The sequence below is a fragment of the Pollachius pollachius genome (genome assembly GCF_949987615.1).
Source record: "Pollachius pollachius genome assembly, chromosome: 16".
Classification (NCBI taxonomy): domain Eukaryota; kingdom Metazoa; phylum Chordata; class Actinopteri; order Gadiformes; family Gadidae; genus Pollachius; species Pollachius pollachius.
The window spans coordinates 19,253,749-19,268,522 of NC_136949.1; the positions used below are offsets into that span (position 1 = coordinate 19,253,749).

Below are 14,774 nucleotides of genomic sequence, written 5' to 3' on the forward strand. Positions count from 1 at the left end.
CAGTAGGCGGGTCCACATTCCACCCATCAGTCTGTGTTCAGTGTGGCTTTCAGTGTTTACTTCCGTCAATATTTCCTCGGAAAAGAGAGATTTCAAAATTGATTAACGACGCAAAGGTCAGCCCGCCAACTCAAGGTATGTTTTAAACCTAGGGTATTCCTTCATTTACCTCAGCATATTTAACATAACCTCATCTGTTAAATGATTTATATCAAAATAAATGACAATGCAGTTGAGAAATGTAGAAATGCATCATATTGCCATAGGTTTTGTCCACTCTAAACGATGTAGGCTTCTGTACAAATGTGTAGAGAAATACAATTGTTTGTTCCCAACGTGGCAAACTTTGGAGACGAACAATGCGCCGATATATATATATATATGTGTGTGTGTCAGTATGTGTACACCCGGCCGAATCAATATCTACACAACATCCAGGCGTTGCAACAATAGATCAAATCATTGATAATTAATACAGCTGCGATTACAAATCCAGCTTGTCACTTTTCGATAAGGCTAAAACCTATTGGTTCATTGTTCCTCCATCCTCCTCAGGTTCTCCTTCTACCATCCCAAGCCCTCCCTCCAGAAGATGCCTTTCCTAGGTCAGGACTGGAGGTCGCCCGGGTGGAGCTGGAGGAAGGCGGAGGGCGGCTGGCAGAGGACTGTGGTGTTTGGAGACAACCCCAACGAGATTGACGTGTAAGAACAGATCCTCCCTTCTCTGACACACTTATGCTTTATTTTCAATCTTGAACTAGTTTTTTTTACCCATTACCTACTCTTTTCCAAAGATTCTTTGTAGAAAGCTTAATGCATGTTTTTAGTGGATTGTGGTGGGGGGAGGCAATCACAGAATACGACATGTTTCTTGTAGTAAACACACAAGGTAACCATCACTGTTACTATAATTAATACATTTTCTTGTTAATAGTATTGCTTTTATTTAACTAGGTTGTCATCCCAAGAAATGCATAAGCTGCCTTATTGCAGAAGTGGATAGATAGAACTCTATTGAATAGCGACTGATGTTGTTGATCACAGATGTGTTGCCTGATCACCTGCATGGCACAGAACCCAAACGCTAATGAGAGTTATTTTAGAAAGGCATGGAGAGAGATGCTATGCTTACAGCTAAGACAAGGGTTAAGTAATAAGTATATGAATGAGATTTAATGATCTGTAACATGCGAGACAGCAGAGTAAAATAAACTCTTCAGTGTATCAAATAATAAATGCATTAATATTGTTTTGTAAATAGCGTATATATGCTAAAGCATACATATAAAGGCAATGCAGGCTGTTATATTTGATAACATGGGTATCAAATAGGCCTATTGTTGTTGCATATTGTGGCCTGTTTTTATTTCATTAATAGCTCAGAAATCTGCACCTACCTTGGTGTGAGAATTGCAATGCATTTCAATCGACAGGTAGAGATTAAACTGTCTAATATAGCTTTCTAATGGCAGCTCACAAAGATAAGTAAACACAGCACAAAGTGTGTTGAGTTGTTTTGATGACTCTTGCAGCTTTAGGGTTCTAGTGGAAAGGGGAAGCCTCTGTACCAGCCCCTGATGGCTGCTCCAGGTACACAGGGAGGCTATAATCAGTCAACTGTTCCTTATCGTGCCACATTACCCTGTCATCACCACTCCATCTCCTGCATAAAGAGATGCACAATGCCAATGGTGTGTAACGTCATCTACGTGCGACATCATGATTGGGCTACAGTCCAAACAGCTTCCCGGTTGGAGCAGCGGAATCAAGAGAAAGAGGCTTCACATGGCAGTAGCTTCTCTCTAGAACCCACTGGTGACGGTTAATTGTGTGTACTCTCTGGTACAATAGGAAGCACAGATATTTACTAATGCTCTTTCGAAATGAGCAGCTCCATATCCAAGTTGTCGTTAGGTTTCAGTGATTAAAGTAACAAGTGATTGGTTTAATTCTAATCATGGCTAATGTTGATCAGTTTTCCCACCAATGGCTTAAAAAAGAATGGAGAACAGGAATATTACATAGATATTGTTATACACTATTGTGTGTCTCTTTATGCAGGAGATAGTCCTGATGGTCATGTGGCACGATGAGGAACAGTAGGTTAACCATGGACAACAGAGTACTCTTCCTGCTTGTATTTTTTATGAAGTCTAGTTAACTGGAATCTAGTCAATGTCATGTATACTAGCATTATTTCAAAGTGGCAATCTCAAAGATCACATTTCTTTTATTATTCTTAAAATTGTGTATCTGCTATCCTCTCAAGGCTAAGCCCACATTAAATCTTATGCCATTGCATTCCGAACCTGCAACGTTCAACGACACATTCTCTTTTTGAGTTTGGGTTTCTCTCTCCCCCACGCTTTCCTTCTCTCTCTTTCCTGCTCTCTATTTTCTCTGTCTCTCTCCCCTTTATCTCTCTTTTGTTGGCATGTTTTTATTTGTGTGTCTGTGTGTGTACACATGCCAGTGCTAATGTGTGACATGGATAAAGACAGAGGGATTACAGTGGTTCTCATTCATCCCATCCATGTTACTGTATTAGGCCCAATCTGACCCCCAAAGCCAGCCTGGCTGGTCCAACCCAACCCCCAGTCCACCAATATGATCACCAATGTGGTGTATAAGTGAACTAGGCTGGATTATAGATATAATGCATTTCAGACAGTAGCATTTCTCTTTCTGTTAAACCACAAACTTGCACATAACCTAAAATAACTATGTATGATTATGTGATCATTAAGTGAACCTCTCCTTTTGGCCACATTTATTTAATTTAAACCTTTTGGGCCTCTGGTGGTCATGTTGTTTTCAGTCCCAAAATTGGTTCCGCTCAAATCAAACATCGCATCTAGGAACGATGTCAGTTTTAGTCACAAGCCACGGCCATTTTGATGCCTTACCCTGATTGTCTTATTCTGTCTTAGTCAGAATTGTGTCCTAACAACTTTAGTATTGGACACAAGGTCATAGGAGTCCATCTTGATCCCTATAAGCATATAAGTCTATCCACGTTTTTAGGCCACACCCATTTCCGTGCTGATGGACTCCTGGGGGATTTATTGCAGTTTACAGACTTCCCTTGTAAGAAGGAAGATATTTACCCACAGATGGTACTGACCAAAGGATTTTATCTAGAAAAAACTAACTAGGATCCTTGTGGTCTTTATTTCTTTCACAAAATTCTAAACGACAGAATATTGATCCAGACTGAGGACAGGTTCTTGAGGCAAAGTGGTTTGCCATGAGGAGAACCTTATGTCCGCAAAGGCTTCATTACTGTAGGTCAAAGTGGTCAGGTTTGCTATAGTGTTACCATTGGGACAATCAGTGTACATTACTTTCATTGGTAATCTTTAGTCACCCAAGTTTCATAAAAAGCGACCGGTTTTGGCTGAGTTGGTATTTCTGGCGAAATAATCATACAAACACTAACAAACACAACAGGGGACCTCACTTACGGTGCTTGGCCCCTTAATAGGCAATACTATGCATTGCATGCGTAATAGATCATTGGTATTTCTGTTGTGTTGATGGGTTCGTTGGAGTGATCAGTCAGGTGCTCAATGAGACATGGGAGTCCCATTAAGACCAAACGGTCAGGCCCCCTTTGATGTCTCCATCAACGCTCGTTAGTGAATGCCTATGAATACAGTAGCCCCTCCTGATGCGACCCTCACTGACTTCAATCTCCCTTTCGGACTAAACCCATAGATGCAAACAGGCAGCATCCAGGTCTGCCTTTATTGCCCCTTGCATTACTGAAAGTGTTTGTGAATACATTACATTACATTTTATTGAGTTCGATTTTATTTAATATGGTACTATAGCGTTGTTCTAGGTGGGACATCCATCTGTGGGAGGGGTTATATCCAACACAAGACGTTTGCAATTTGTAACAAAGCATAACCCTACCATATTGTCGTAACTCTGCTTAGATGTTTAATATGTAACACTGACATCAAGCTTTTGTGATGTGTACTGCAGTTCAAATTCAGAATATTGGAGAGTTTTGTCGCTCTCCCCCTCCTCCCAGACAACCAGCTCACGTGGGTGACAAGGTGGGGTCACTTAACCGACACGGGTTCGATGCCACTTCAACCGGTTGCAGTTGGGTGTCTGCTCCATCCACGTGAAAATAAAACAAACTGTTTGAGGAAGTAACTAGACACCCGACACAATTCACCACTTTATGAGAAATTCTGAACAATAAGCTCTAAATAAATGTCTAGTCGAGCAGTTTCTGGTCTGGTTTGAGAACTCTTGGTATTTATGTGTTGTCTCCCCTGGCCCAGAGTCACTTTCATTGCAACAAACTATTGTGTAATTGTGTCTTCCAATGGTGTAGAAACAGACTCTGTGATGTGAGCAGGGAGAACCTGTTTGTGGGAGCAGTGAGTGAGCCAGCCAATCAGAAGACGCTGAAGGACATCTGCAACCACAACACCAAATCCCAATGTGAGTGAAGGCGTAACGAGCAACGGATGAGTCATTTGTACAAACATGTGTTGCGGATTGTTCAAAACCGTGGTTGGTATGGAAGGTAAAGTAAGAGGGTAACGTACTCGAGCACGATGTCAAGCTAATCATCGTTGACTTGAGTAATTCTATACCGTTTGGTTTTTACTGGACCCTTTTCTGTATGTATTTATAGGATGTACTATGGATCTATACAGTGTAATGTTCATGTTTCATTATTCTATCTTTAAGAGTATAGGATAATATTGGCCTAAAAGAAAGCTTAAGTGTTGTTGTGTACTCCGAATGTGAGGGTGAATCTGTGTGTGACTTCTGTGTCCAGGTGACTTCAGCGACAAGTGGATCTACGTGCAGAAGGAGAGCACCAAAGAGGTGCTTGTCAGAGACTCAACGTGTCAATGTGCTTTGGTTGAGATCCATTGCATATGCCGTCATTTGTGTGTGTGTGAGAATGCGTTTGATGGAAGGCGTGTATTGGTTTAAATCGAGGTAGGAAAATCAGGCATTTAAAGTTTGATAATGTTGCATTGTATATTATTCTGCTGAGAAATGTTCTGTATTAGTGGATATTTAACAATTAATTGTTTAGTGTATACTACACATGAACACTCCAAAAGTAAACAAGATAACGCTTTTTGCCAAGATTTATTTGTTTTTAAACTTTTGCAAAGCGGGACATTTTGCGATGAAAACAATATCCCGAGTTTGAGATCTCAATCATGGGTTATGCCCAATATCCCGAGATAGTGAACCATACAAAATGCCCCATCTTAGGAGGTTCATGTGTAGCATATACTAAAAACACATATTTTACAGGGTTTTCCCGCTGCTCTACTTGCTTAGTTTTGGTGCCAACACATAAGTTAAATATTGTGTTAAATTAGGCATTTGATAATTAATCAGCTCTTCCTCTTGAGTGATGAACCCTATCCATATCCAAAGTCAGACCCACCCAGATCATGGTTGACCTCGACAGATGTTGATTCACGATGTTGCCTAGGCTATATGGGGTTTCAATCCATGTTCAATTACTGTAGGCTAACCATCCTTTTTGATTAGATCACCACCTTTCTTATCACCTTGATCCACACACTTTCTGAGAACTAAAGGGAGAAAAAAATGTGATTATCTAATGGAAAATACCCAATCCAGTAGCCTACAGTGTGTCACTGAACTGAACATGGAGAGATCATCAATGGAAGGATTGGGTCTGACTTTGGCTATCGCCAATCGTTGATTGGATATCAAATTTTTGTAATTACTGTCAAAAATCCAAAGGAGGAGATAATCAGACTGTTATCATAATGTCAATTTAACTGATTATTTAATCTGTTAAATAGTCGTCAAAACACTTTATTTTACGCCGTTTTAGAGTTCTGGAAAAACAGCTGATTTTAGCTTCTAACGTCTGCAATGAGTCTGAGCTGGGCCCTTTTGGCCTCCGCGGCCTGGTGTTGGAGTGCTTCGGTGCGTGTGGACGTTGACCCCTCTGTCCCCACAGCGCCACGGCTACTGCACGCTGGGCGAGGCCTTCAACCGCCTGGACTTCTCCAGCGCTATCCAAGACCTGAGGAGATTCAACTATGTAGCCAAAGTAAGCAAATTACAAGTGAATCCTCCTATCTGTAGATGTCTGGTGTTGTACGTGCTGTACGTTGTTGACATCGTCACCTCGGAACCATAGGAGCATTGGGATGTTGGTGATTGTGTAGGTAGTGAGGCTTTTTTTGGTCATTGTTAAGTCATTAAAAGTCTAATGTGTATGATGCGAAGCAACTAGCGGTGTGGTTGCAGAGTGCAACCAACGGAATACACCCTCTAACCCCCCCGCCCCCTTTTTCAACAGCTACGGTGTCCTGTACTGGCCTGTACTGTGTAAGGTGTACTGTACTGGCCTGTACTGTGTAAGGTGTACTGGGCTGTATTGTGACAGCTGTCCTGTACTGGCCTGTATTGTGTAAGGGGTCCTGTACTGGCCTGTATTGCGTAAGGGGTCCTGTACTGGCCTGTACTGTGTGTATTGTTGGTTGGTATTTTCAAATTATGTCATCGTTATCAAATGACGTCAAGTGACGAGGTTCCTTGATAGATCTGTGAATGTATTTAGTCTGTAAATGTAAATTATAGGTCATCGCTTACAAGTTAGGGTTCTTTTGACATTGAACACAACATTGTTTATTGCAATTCAATTAATAAAATACTTACGCTGGAAATACACTGCCATTGATTTGATTCACACCAAGGGGAATCGTTGTATGGCTTTAGCCTGCGAATACATCCGTTCAACCAATCCCCATGGGGTTTCTGTGTAATGGTCAATGTCAATGTAATGGAGACTGTACAAGTTGTAAGACGTGGCGGAGGTAATAGCCTATTTACGTTTCTCAACACAACATAGTGCATCTATCGTAGTAAAAGTTATTCATACACATTTAATTCATACACATCATTCATCTCCATAACAGTCTGTGCTAAAAGCCAATGGTTACTTGCACTGCGTTACTTGAACATAGGTTATGTTCTGTAAGGGTTAAGCTTTGTGAGAGAGGGTGAAGTGTCTCCGACACACATCAATAAAGGCCCCAGGGTGTTTTTTTTTTTTTGATGTGTGGAGCTCCGTCTGGCCAGCGGTTGATGTTGATGAGAGGGTTAAGGTGCTAGGACCCTTGTAGTATAACACCAAGTTGTGAGGCGCATTTCATCTAAAACAATCTGATAACACTCCTAAAGAACGATGGTATTAAAACATGATCACAAACGGGTCGTAGCCATTGGGACCACACACCCCCTCCTTCCTACAACTTTTGCCAAATTCTTTTTATTGAATTCAGAAGCAGTCCCCTCTGGAGCCGTCCGTTCTGGGCTCCTCTTTAGACATGGCGGTGCACCACGGCGCCTGATGGAGGAGAACAAACTCCCTGTAGGGAAAAGTAACACCAATTATTCGCTAACCTAGGTTAAGGTTTCGTTATGTTGATTCAGGATTTTTCAGTACTACAACTCTCTTGAGTTGTAGTACTGAAAAATATGGCAATTTTTTGGAGTATCGCCAACCAAAAAATCCTAGGATGCATTCTGATGAACAAGCCCTATGAAGTAGTTGTTTATGGCTTCGGCATAACATTAACTTATCTATTTTTGTCAAAGAGTTTCTCTGTGGATTGATTGGTGTGGCTTTCTGACAGGGGCGGAGTGGGGCACTAAAAGCCACCGGGCTTTTTTCATATTTCACTAATGAATATATGCATTTTGTTTAGCATACACTGCATTCTATCCTCTGTTATACCTATAACATTTTGCAATGTGTGCACATCTGTAATTGTAGCCATGACTTCTTCTTCTAGCATTGTCTGATCAGCGTCATCACAATGCTCAATTTTTTTCCTTGTATATAGGCCGCGAGTTAATGGGTATAGGGATGTGAATAACTCAAAAAATTCATGGTCGAATAATCAGTGGGTGGTATGAACGAATAATTGGTTATTCGATGTGTGCCGACATTCACAAAGGCAGCCATGGATCATCGGCAAGAAATCACTTAATATCTTAAACGCAAAAAAAATACTTTAACAGTGAAAAATCGAATTTATACTGGTATTAATTGGGGATGTGCATTTCTGACAAAAATACTATTCAATATTCGTATAATAATATCGAAAACCGGTCAATCAAGAACCCCGCACGCACCTCGTAAACACGCACACACAATGACACGGAGAGGCTTTTATGATTTGTATGAAATCAATCTGTTTATTTCGAACACTGCGCCATCAACATTCAACATCAAAATTATTTAAACGTGGGCTTAGGCAGATAGGCCTACATGTTCCAAAACATATTCTCCATCGATTAAAAGAGAAAGATCAGTTAAGTCATTAATTCGTCTGAAATATACCAGCCAGCACATACACATTTGACTAGCAGCTTGTGCTAGCTCCCGCATAGCAATTAAGTCAATGATTGAGCTCTGGCTAACTGTTTCTCTGTCAATTCACATGCACGACTCGTTGATGCCTGACTTCGGAATAAATCCGTTATTTTTGAGCACTTAGATGCATCCCCCTCCAGCATCCCCTTCTTCTTTATTCTGCCCTTTTCAGCCCCTCCTTTCTCCTTTCTCTTCTTGCCTTCCATGAGTGCCACAACAAGCAACCAACCACGAACTTGCTCGCTTTCTCTGTCTGACGTGTCTTTAGGGTCATGCCATAAGATGTGGGGCCGTTCATATATCCCCCTACATTTCCGAAAATGGACTTGACCTGAAAGCTGTTTATTGGATAAACGCATTTCCCAATCCCAAGAGTCTTTGCTTCATTCTACGTCAATTCAAGAACAAAGAAATTGAAGTAAACTGTAGTTCGTATTTTTTTATTTATGACCATGAAAGTTCTGTAACGCCTGAATAATGAAGAATTAAATGAAGTTAAAATAAAATAAAAAAAACATGAATGAGACATAGTGTAAGCAAGTGGTATACATTTTGGTTGGATGTTCCCTTGACTTATATTGTATATTTCGGAGATTTTCACGGAGGCTAGAGTCTTGAAGAGGATTAAATTATGCTCAGGGCCGTCTTGCAGACGTCTCGCGGCTGCTCATAATAATTGTGGGCCGGTCCAACTGACTTCGCTGGCCGGCCGGCCGACCGGGAAATCTCCCGATCGTCCCGACGGCCACTCCACCTCTGCTTTCTGACTACAGCTTTTCCAGCTCATCGCAAAGTCCCAGCTGACCTCTCTGAGTGGTGGTGCCCAGAAAAACTACTTCAACATACTGGATAAGATCGTATGCAAGGGTAAGTGAGTGAGGGAATGAGTGAGTGAGTGACGCAGAATTTTTTGTTTGGTAATGCTTCCCAGGCTGCTCTTCCCTTCTCTTGTAATTTATCATAGGCCTCTGCTTTCTCAGAATTCTGAAAGTGGGACAGTGGCCAGCAGGCATCAGTGTTGAAACATTTGAGGCCTTTCAAACCGTTGAATTATACGCTGCTCTCTCAGGGCTTGCACTATACAGCAGGTGGTGTTTGTTTCAACCCTATCCAAAACAGCGATGGCGTGACCTCTGCTTGTAACGGCGCTGCCACTACAGTTAGATTGAGGGACTGTGTTTTGTTACTCATTCTTGCGTGTCTTTTGTGTTTGTCGTGCGACGGTGACAGTCCTAGAGGAGCACTACAACCCGCGGCTGATCAAGGAGCTGCTGCAGGACCTGAGCTGCACCGTGCACGCCCTCACCAAGGGGGTGGGGAAGTGCGTGCTGGTTGGCAGCATCAACGTCTGGCTCCTCAGGCTGGACACCATCTACCACTGGCAGCTGCAGCTCAACAACCTGCACATCCCAAAGGTAGTGCCTAGCTGGGGCAAAGATCTAGAGGGTCTTTGGGGACTGCCGCTTTGTTGCTTTTGATCTGAAAATCAACCCTAACCTCATCAACATTAGGGCCCTCAAGTGGTTAGTAGTAGTTTGCTTATGGGTACAAATGGTTAGGTCTTGTAATCGTACAAAATATGTACCATTAAATATACAGCTTATAAATTGGCAGTCTCTCAGGGCCTTGTATGCAAATGTGCAACCCAAGTGTTAGGAAACACCGTGCATGGGTCTGTGTATGTTTGAAGGAATGCTGAACTTTTTTCGGTTGTTATGTTGAACTATTCCTTCTCCTCCAGTGCTTGAATGGCCATGACTTTAAGTTACAAATCCATGCTTCTGTAGTCCAGCATACATGAGGCATCAGGAACGTTAAACTAGAGGGTAAAATTCGAGAATGTCAACCTGGTGGGAGGTCATGGCTTGACTTTGTGTTGCATGTGAATTAACGGATTGTCTGAATGGGCTCCTGCCCACAGCTCAATCTAATCCCGTTTATATGATCCTCATCCACGCAGCAAATGTCCAATGGCACCAAGTTCTGCGACCTGCCGCTGGACACACACAACACCATCCTCTACAAGTTCTCAGACGCCTCCGACATCATCAACCTGGGACAGGCCATTCCAACGCTGCACATGCTCAGTGAGAACCGAAATCTGTGGAGGAAGCTTTGCCTCTTTCACTTCTCAGAGAGACAGGTGAGAGGAAACCGTCAGGAAGTCCACTCTACAGAGAACTCCATTTTGTGAAGTATGTCTACCGTTACTTAAAGTTAAACACAATGAAATGAAGATTCACTTTTAAGAAGCTTATTTCCAGTGTTACGTGTTAAAATGTCAGCAAAGGTAGGCAGAGAGTCATGGATGAGTTTCGAATACTTATCTGAAAAACTTCAGTATCAAGGTTTTCATAGTTCACAAAGTTTTTCCCTCTTTCCTAAACACCAAGGTTCACTTTCAAAAGAATGTGCTTATGAAGTCCAATAATGTCCATTGCGACCACGGAGTGTCGGAGAGCTTCCAAACGATAGGGCATCCACGAGAGCGGAGAGAGTGAAGAGCGTCAAAACGATAAGGCATCCACGAGAGCGGAGGGAGTGAAGAGCATCCAAACGATCGAACAATAAGTCGTCCACGAGGGCGGAGGGAGTGGAGAGAGTCCAAATGATAAGGCATCCACGGGCGCGGATAGAGTCAAGCCTGTCCCTTCCGGAATTCTCCGCGCTATATATCGCATGTAATCAGAAATGGGCCAATCACCAATCACTAACCCTAACCACGCATGTTGATATGATGATTGACAAAAATTAATTAGATGACCTTATGACCACAAATAAAATACAGAATCATGTCAAAATAAAACAAAACCAATGTAGAAATAAAGTATAAATGTAGGTTCATTACACCAGTCAGTCAACAATTCATAGAAGTACATACTAGTATCGAAGAAGATTCATCGACAGGTGGCCTGTCACACTGCCCGGCTAGATATTTAATCAACACAAATAAATCTTCTGTTCTAATGAAAAGCAAAAGACTGAAAATGAATACTTCTACAGACCACTAGATGACATAACCATGTGCCCTCTTCCCCCACTGGCCCTCTCTCTGTCCACAGTTCTCCATGAATATGGTGATGACTGAGAGTGGCTGTGTGGACTGGAAGGGCCTCTACTTCAGCCTGCAGAGGCACAACCCCCAGAGGGAGCACTACGGAGACACACTGCACTTCTGCCGGCACTGTAGCATCCTCTTCTGGAAGGTACCAGCACCTCCCAGCACGGACCTCTAGTGGTACTGTAGCCTTCTCTTCTGGAAGGTACCAGCACCTCCCAGTACGGACCCCCAGTGGTACTGTAGCATCCTCTTCTGGAAGGTACCAGCATGGACCCCCAGTGGTACTGTAGCATCCTCTTCTGGAAGGTACCAGCACGGACCCCCAGTGGTACTGTAGCCAGTGGCGGTGACAACACATCTACATTTACAGTTCATATTCTAAAAAACGTCAAAATAGTTTTTAATGTACGGTTTGAAGGCCTCATTGAGTTTCTGTTATAGCCGTATATGAAAGCATTTTGTGTTTTATTGGATTTAAATATTCTCCTGTTGTGGTCATTCTAACACCTGAATGCATTTTATTTACAGTTGAAACATTCACTTGATGCTTTTATCCAAAGCGCCTACAATAATTAGCCTACGTTTGTCAACACAAAGTGAAACAACAATACCTGTGTTCCCCTATCCTGCCTATCCTATCATTGGTTTATAGAAACAGAGTGGGCCTTTGTGTTGGTTATCTTTGTTAACCAATTAACCCAAAAGTACCAAAGCTCTTTTATAGAAAGAAGACATTGAGGCATCACAGCAGTCAGTGCAGTGTCTATGAATATATGTATATTCATAGACAGACCCATAACCAGTGTTATGGTCCTACCAGGACACCTCTGTGATCTGCTCATTGGAAAGCCTCATAATACGGCCTCTTTAATATTTTTCTTTAATTTGGGTAATGATGATATCAACGTTTTAGTGACAAAATTATGAAACCACACAGGAGTGACACTAAAGTGATATGGAAGCTTAGTTGGATTTACTTTTATTCCAAAATATAGATAAACCACACACAAAACACTGATATTCAGTTCCTGCACTTTTTTTTAATACATTTTCCCAATGCACACATCCTAAGGTCTACATGTGAACAAATTAAAAGAAAATCTTTTTTAAAAAAAAAACACTTATTTTGAGAGCCTCGACCCCAATTTTGTTGCACTTTGTGCAATGACAATAAAGAGATTCTGATTCTGATTAGTTCAACTTTTGAAACGGTGCTTCAAGTGTTTACGGTGAAAATACGGACAAATGCCACGTATCAGTGCTTATTGGCCTATGGTTGCTAATAGCACTGTGCAAAGAAAGCTAATCCCTGATCAAGAGCTCTGGGGTAATCTGTGAACCTGTTCCATAACATGAAGGGTTCAACATTAACATTAGTATGAATGATGCATTGATGACACAAGGACATGTTTATTTTGACATGGTTATACTCTCCAGTCTTTACCACAAGATGACCAGACTCCAAATGATCTTGTTATATTGCACTCCTAAATCCTGGAGGTACAATGGGTGGTGTAAACCAATTTACTTTCAATGACCGAAATTGTTGGGACATTTATTCCATGAACCGTTATAGTCTCTCTCACTGTTCCCTTGGAATCCTTGCCTGCCTGATTCCCTGCGTTCTAATTGTGGGACTCTCTGCATCCTCCCTGCCTTTCCTAACTCCTTCCCACCTCCTCCTGCTCCTCCTGCTCCTCCTCTTTCCCCTCCTCCTGCACTTCCTTGGGTTTTAAAGGATCGCCACCTGGGGTTGTTCTTCAAGGTATTTCCTGTCCTATCGCACCTGTCTTCATGTGTTCAGGATGTCCCCTCATTTCACAATCTGCCGTTCCCCCTGTATTTCTTCATTACTTCTAAATGTGCTTTGAGTGTGTTGTCCTTGTAGCTGTGTCCTTGTGGATGTGGCCTGGTGAGGGCCCGGTGTCTGCAGACGACCCCCGCTCCCCAGGTGTGGTACGTGACGTGGGGTCTGTGTGTTCCAGGACTGCGGCCACCCGTGCACCGCCGCGGACCCGGACCGCGCCCTGGTGCCCGTCTCCCCGCAGCATTTCATCGACCTCTTCAAGTTCTAAGGCCCTGTGCTCCACTCTGAGGGTCCCGTCTACCTTCTTGGGCCCCTCCGGAGGTGTGCATGTGTGATGTCTCAATACAAAGTGCTTCAGCTGAAACGAGGACACTGTCCGAGGTCATCTTTCTGTCCACTCAATGCTTTTGTTGTTGAGTGGAAAAATGTTTAATAATTTATATTTGCGATTTTTACACAGTAATTTATGAATTTAAAAAAAAGTGTATTTGTGTACAAATATTGGTAAAGGAATAGTGAAGGCTTTAATAGGGGAATAGTAGTGAGAAGGAATTATGGGTCTTGTTGTCTGGATTTTTCTGAAGGAAATAAGTGCATGTCCTATGCAATTATAAGTCTCTGTTTACCTCCATTTCTTGTGTGCATTCCTGTTACAAACATATTTACATCATACACTAAAAAGACAAAAATCCTAATTGACGTGTATGTTTATGCTTGCAAAACATCTTTTAATGATGCAAGCTTTTTGCAGAGATCTCAAGGTAAAATAGTATTTATGGAAATGAATTCATTCTCTTTTCTCGACTTTTGTAATATCTTTTTATCATCCGTTACTCTTGTTGGTACTAACCAGTTCATATTGTTAATGGGCGGTAGCTCTATTATATAGTAATACATATTTATACATGTGTGCTGTTTGTTGTTCTGGGGCTGGTCCTGTTGCTGCTGTAATCAAGGAGACTATTGAATTGAGAAAATGTAAAGAAGAGATAATACATTGGGTACCATCTGGGTATCAATGGTTTTCAGTTAGATTCAGACTTCTCAGCCCTGTGTGTTACCCCTTTTCTGTTTTTAGGGAACACTGAATTGAATGAACATTGTAAAGGTTTATCTCAGCTGATACAATGGGTGAGTAGTTCACCCCTCAGTGGCATTTTCTTACTTTAAACTTCCTGAAATGTGGATACTGTAACCTTTATTAAACTTTTGTTTTTCAACAAAGATTCTTAAATACAGTGTCCCCATTATCTCCTGGTCTGAACCGCTGGGCATGAGGTCCAACCCCTGTCTGCTCCTCTAAGTCATGGATCTAGGACAAATGCTTGGAAGTCACTTTGGATAAAAGTGTTTTTTTTGATGAAAGCTTAGCAGAATGGTAATTGTTTGGGCCAAAATGTACTTCCAACCCCCTCAGAGTTGGCAGGTTCTGTAAACACAATTCAGAGCGAAAGCTGTGGAGAAAACTCTAATCACAGAGGATAATTCAGATCACG

General features: G+C 42.0%; 1 protein-coding gene across 3 annotated transcripts; it reads left to right on the forward strand.

Moving 5' to 3' along the window:
• Positions 1 to 20: 20 nt before the first annotated feature.
• Positions 21 to 14,504, forward strand: fbxo25 (F-box protein 25). 3 transcript variants are annotated; one of them, XM_079753689.1, is made up of 10 exons: positions 21 to 135; positions 556 to 702; positions 4,352 to 4,461; positions 4,805 to 4,854; positions 5,984 to 6,076; positions 9,184 to 9,277; positions 9,641 to 9,825; positions 10,371 to 10,553; positions 11,473 to 11,616; positions 13,457 to 14,504. In XM_079753689.1, the coding sequence occupies exons 2-10, from the start codon at positions 593 to 595 to the stop codon at positions 13,544 to 13,546; spliced, it is 1,059 nt and encodes a 352-aa protein (XP_079609815.1). In that variant the 5' UTR covers positions 21 to 135; positions 556 to 592; the 3' UTR covers positions 13,547 to 14,504. The 3 variants fall into 3 exon arrangements, with proteins under 3 accessions (XP_079609815.1, XP_079609816.1, XP_079609817.1); XM_079753690.1 differs by having other exon boundaries at positions 4,376 to 4,461; XM_079753691.1 differs by lacking the exons at positions 21 to 135; positions 556 to 702; positions 4,352 to 4,461 and adding an exon at positions 4,463 to 4,546.
• Positions 14,505 to 14,774: the final 270 nt, after the last annotated feature.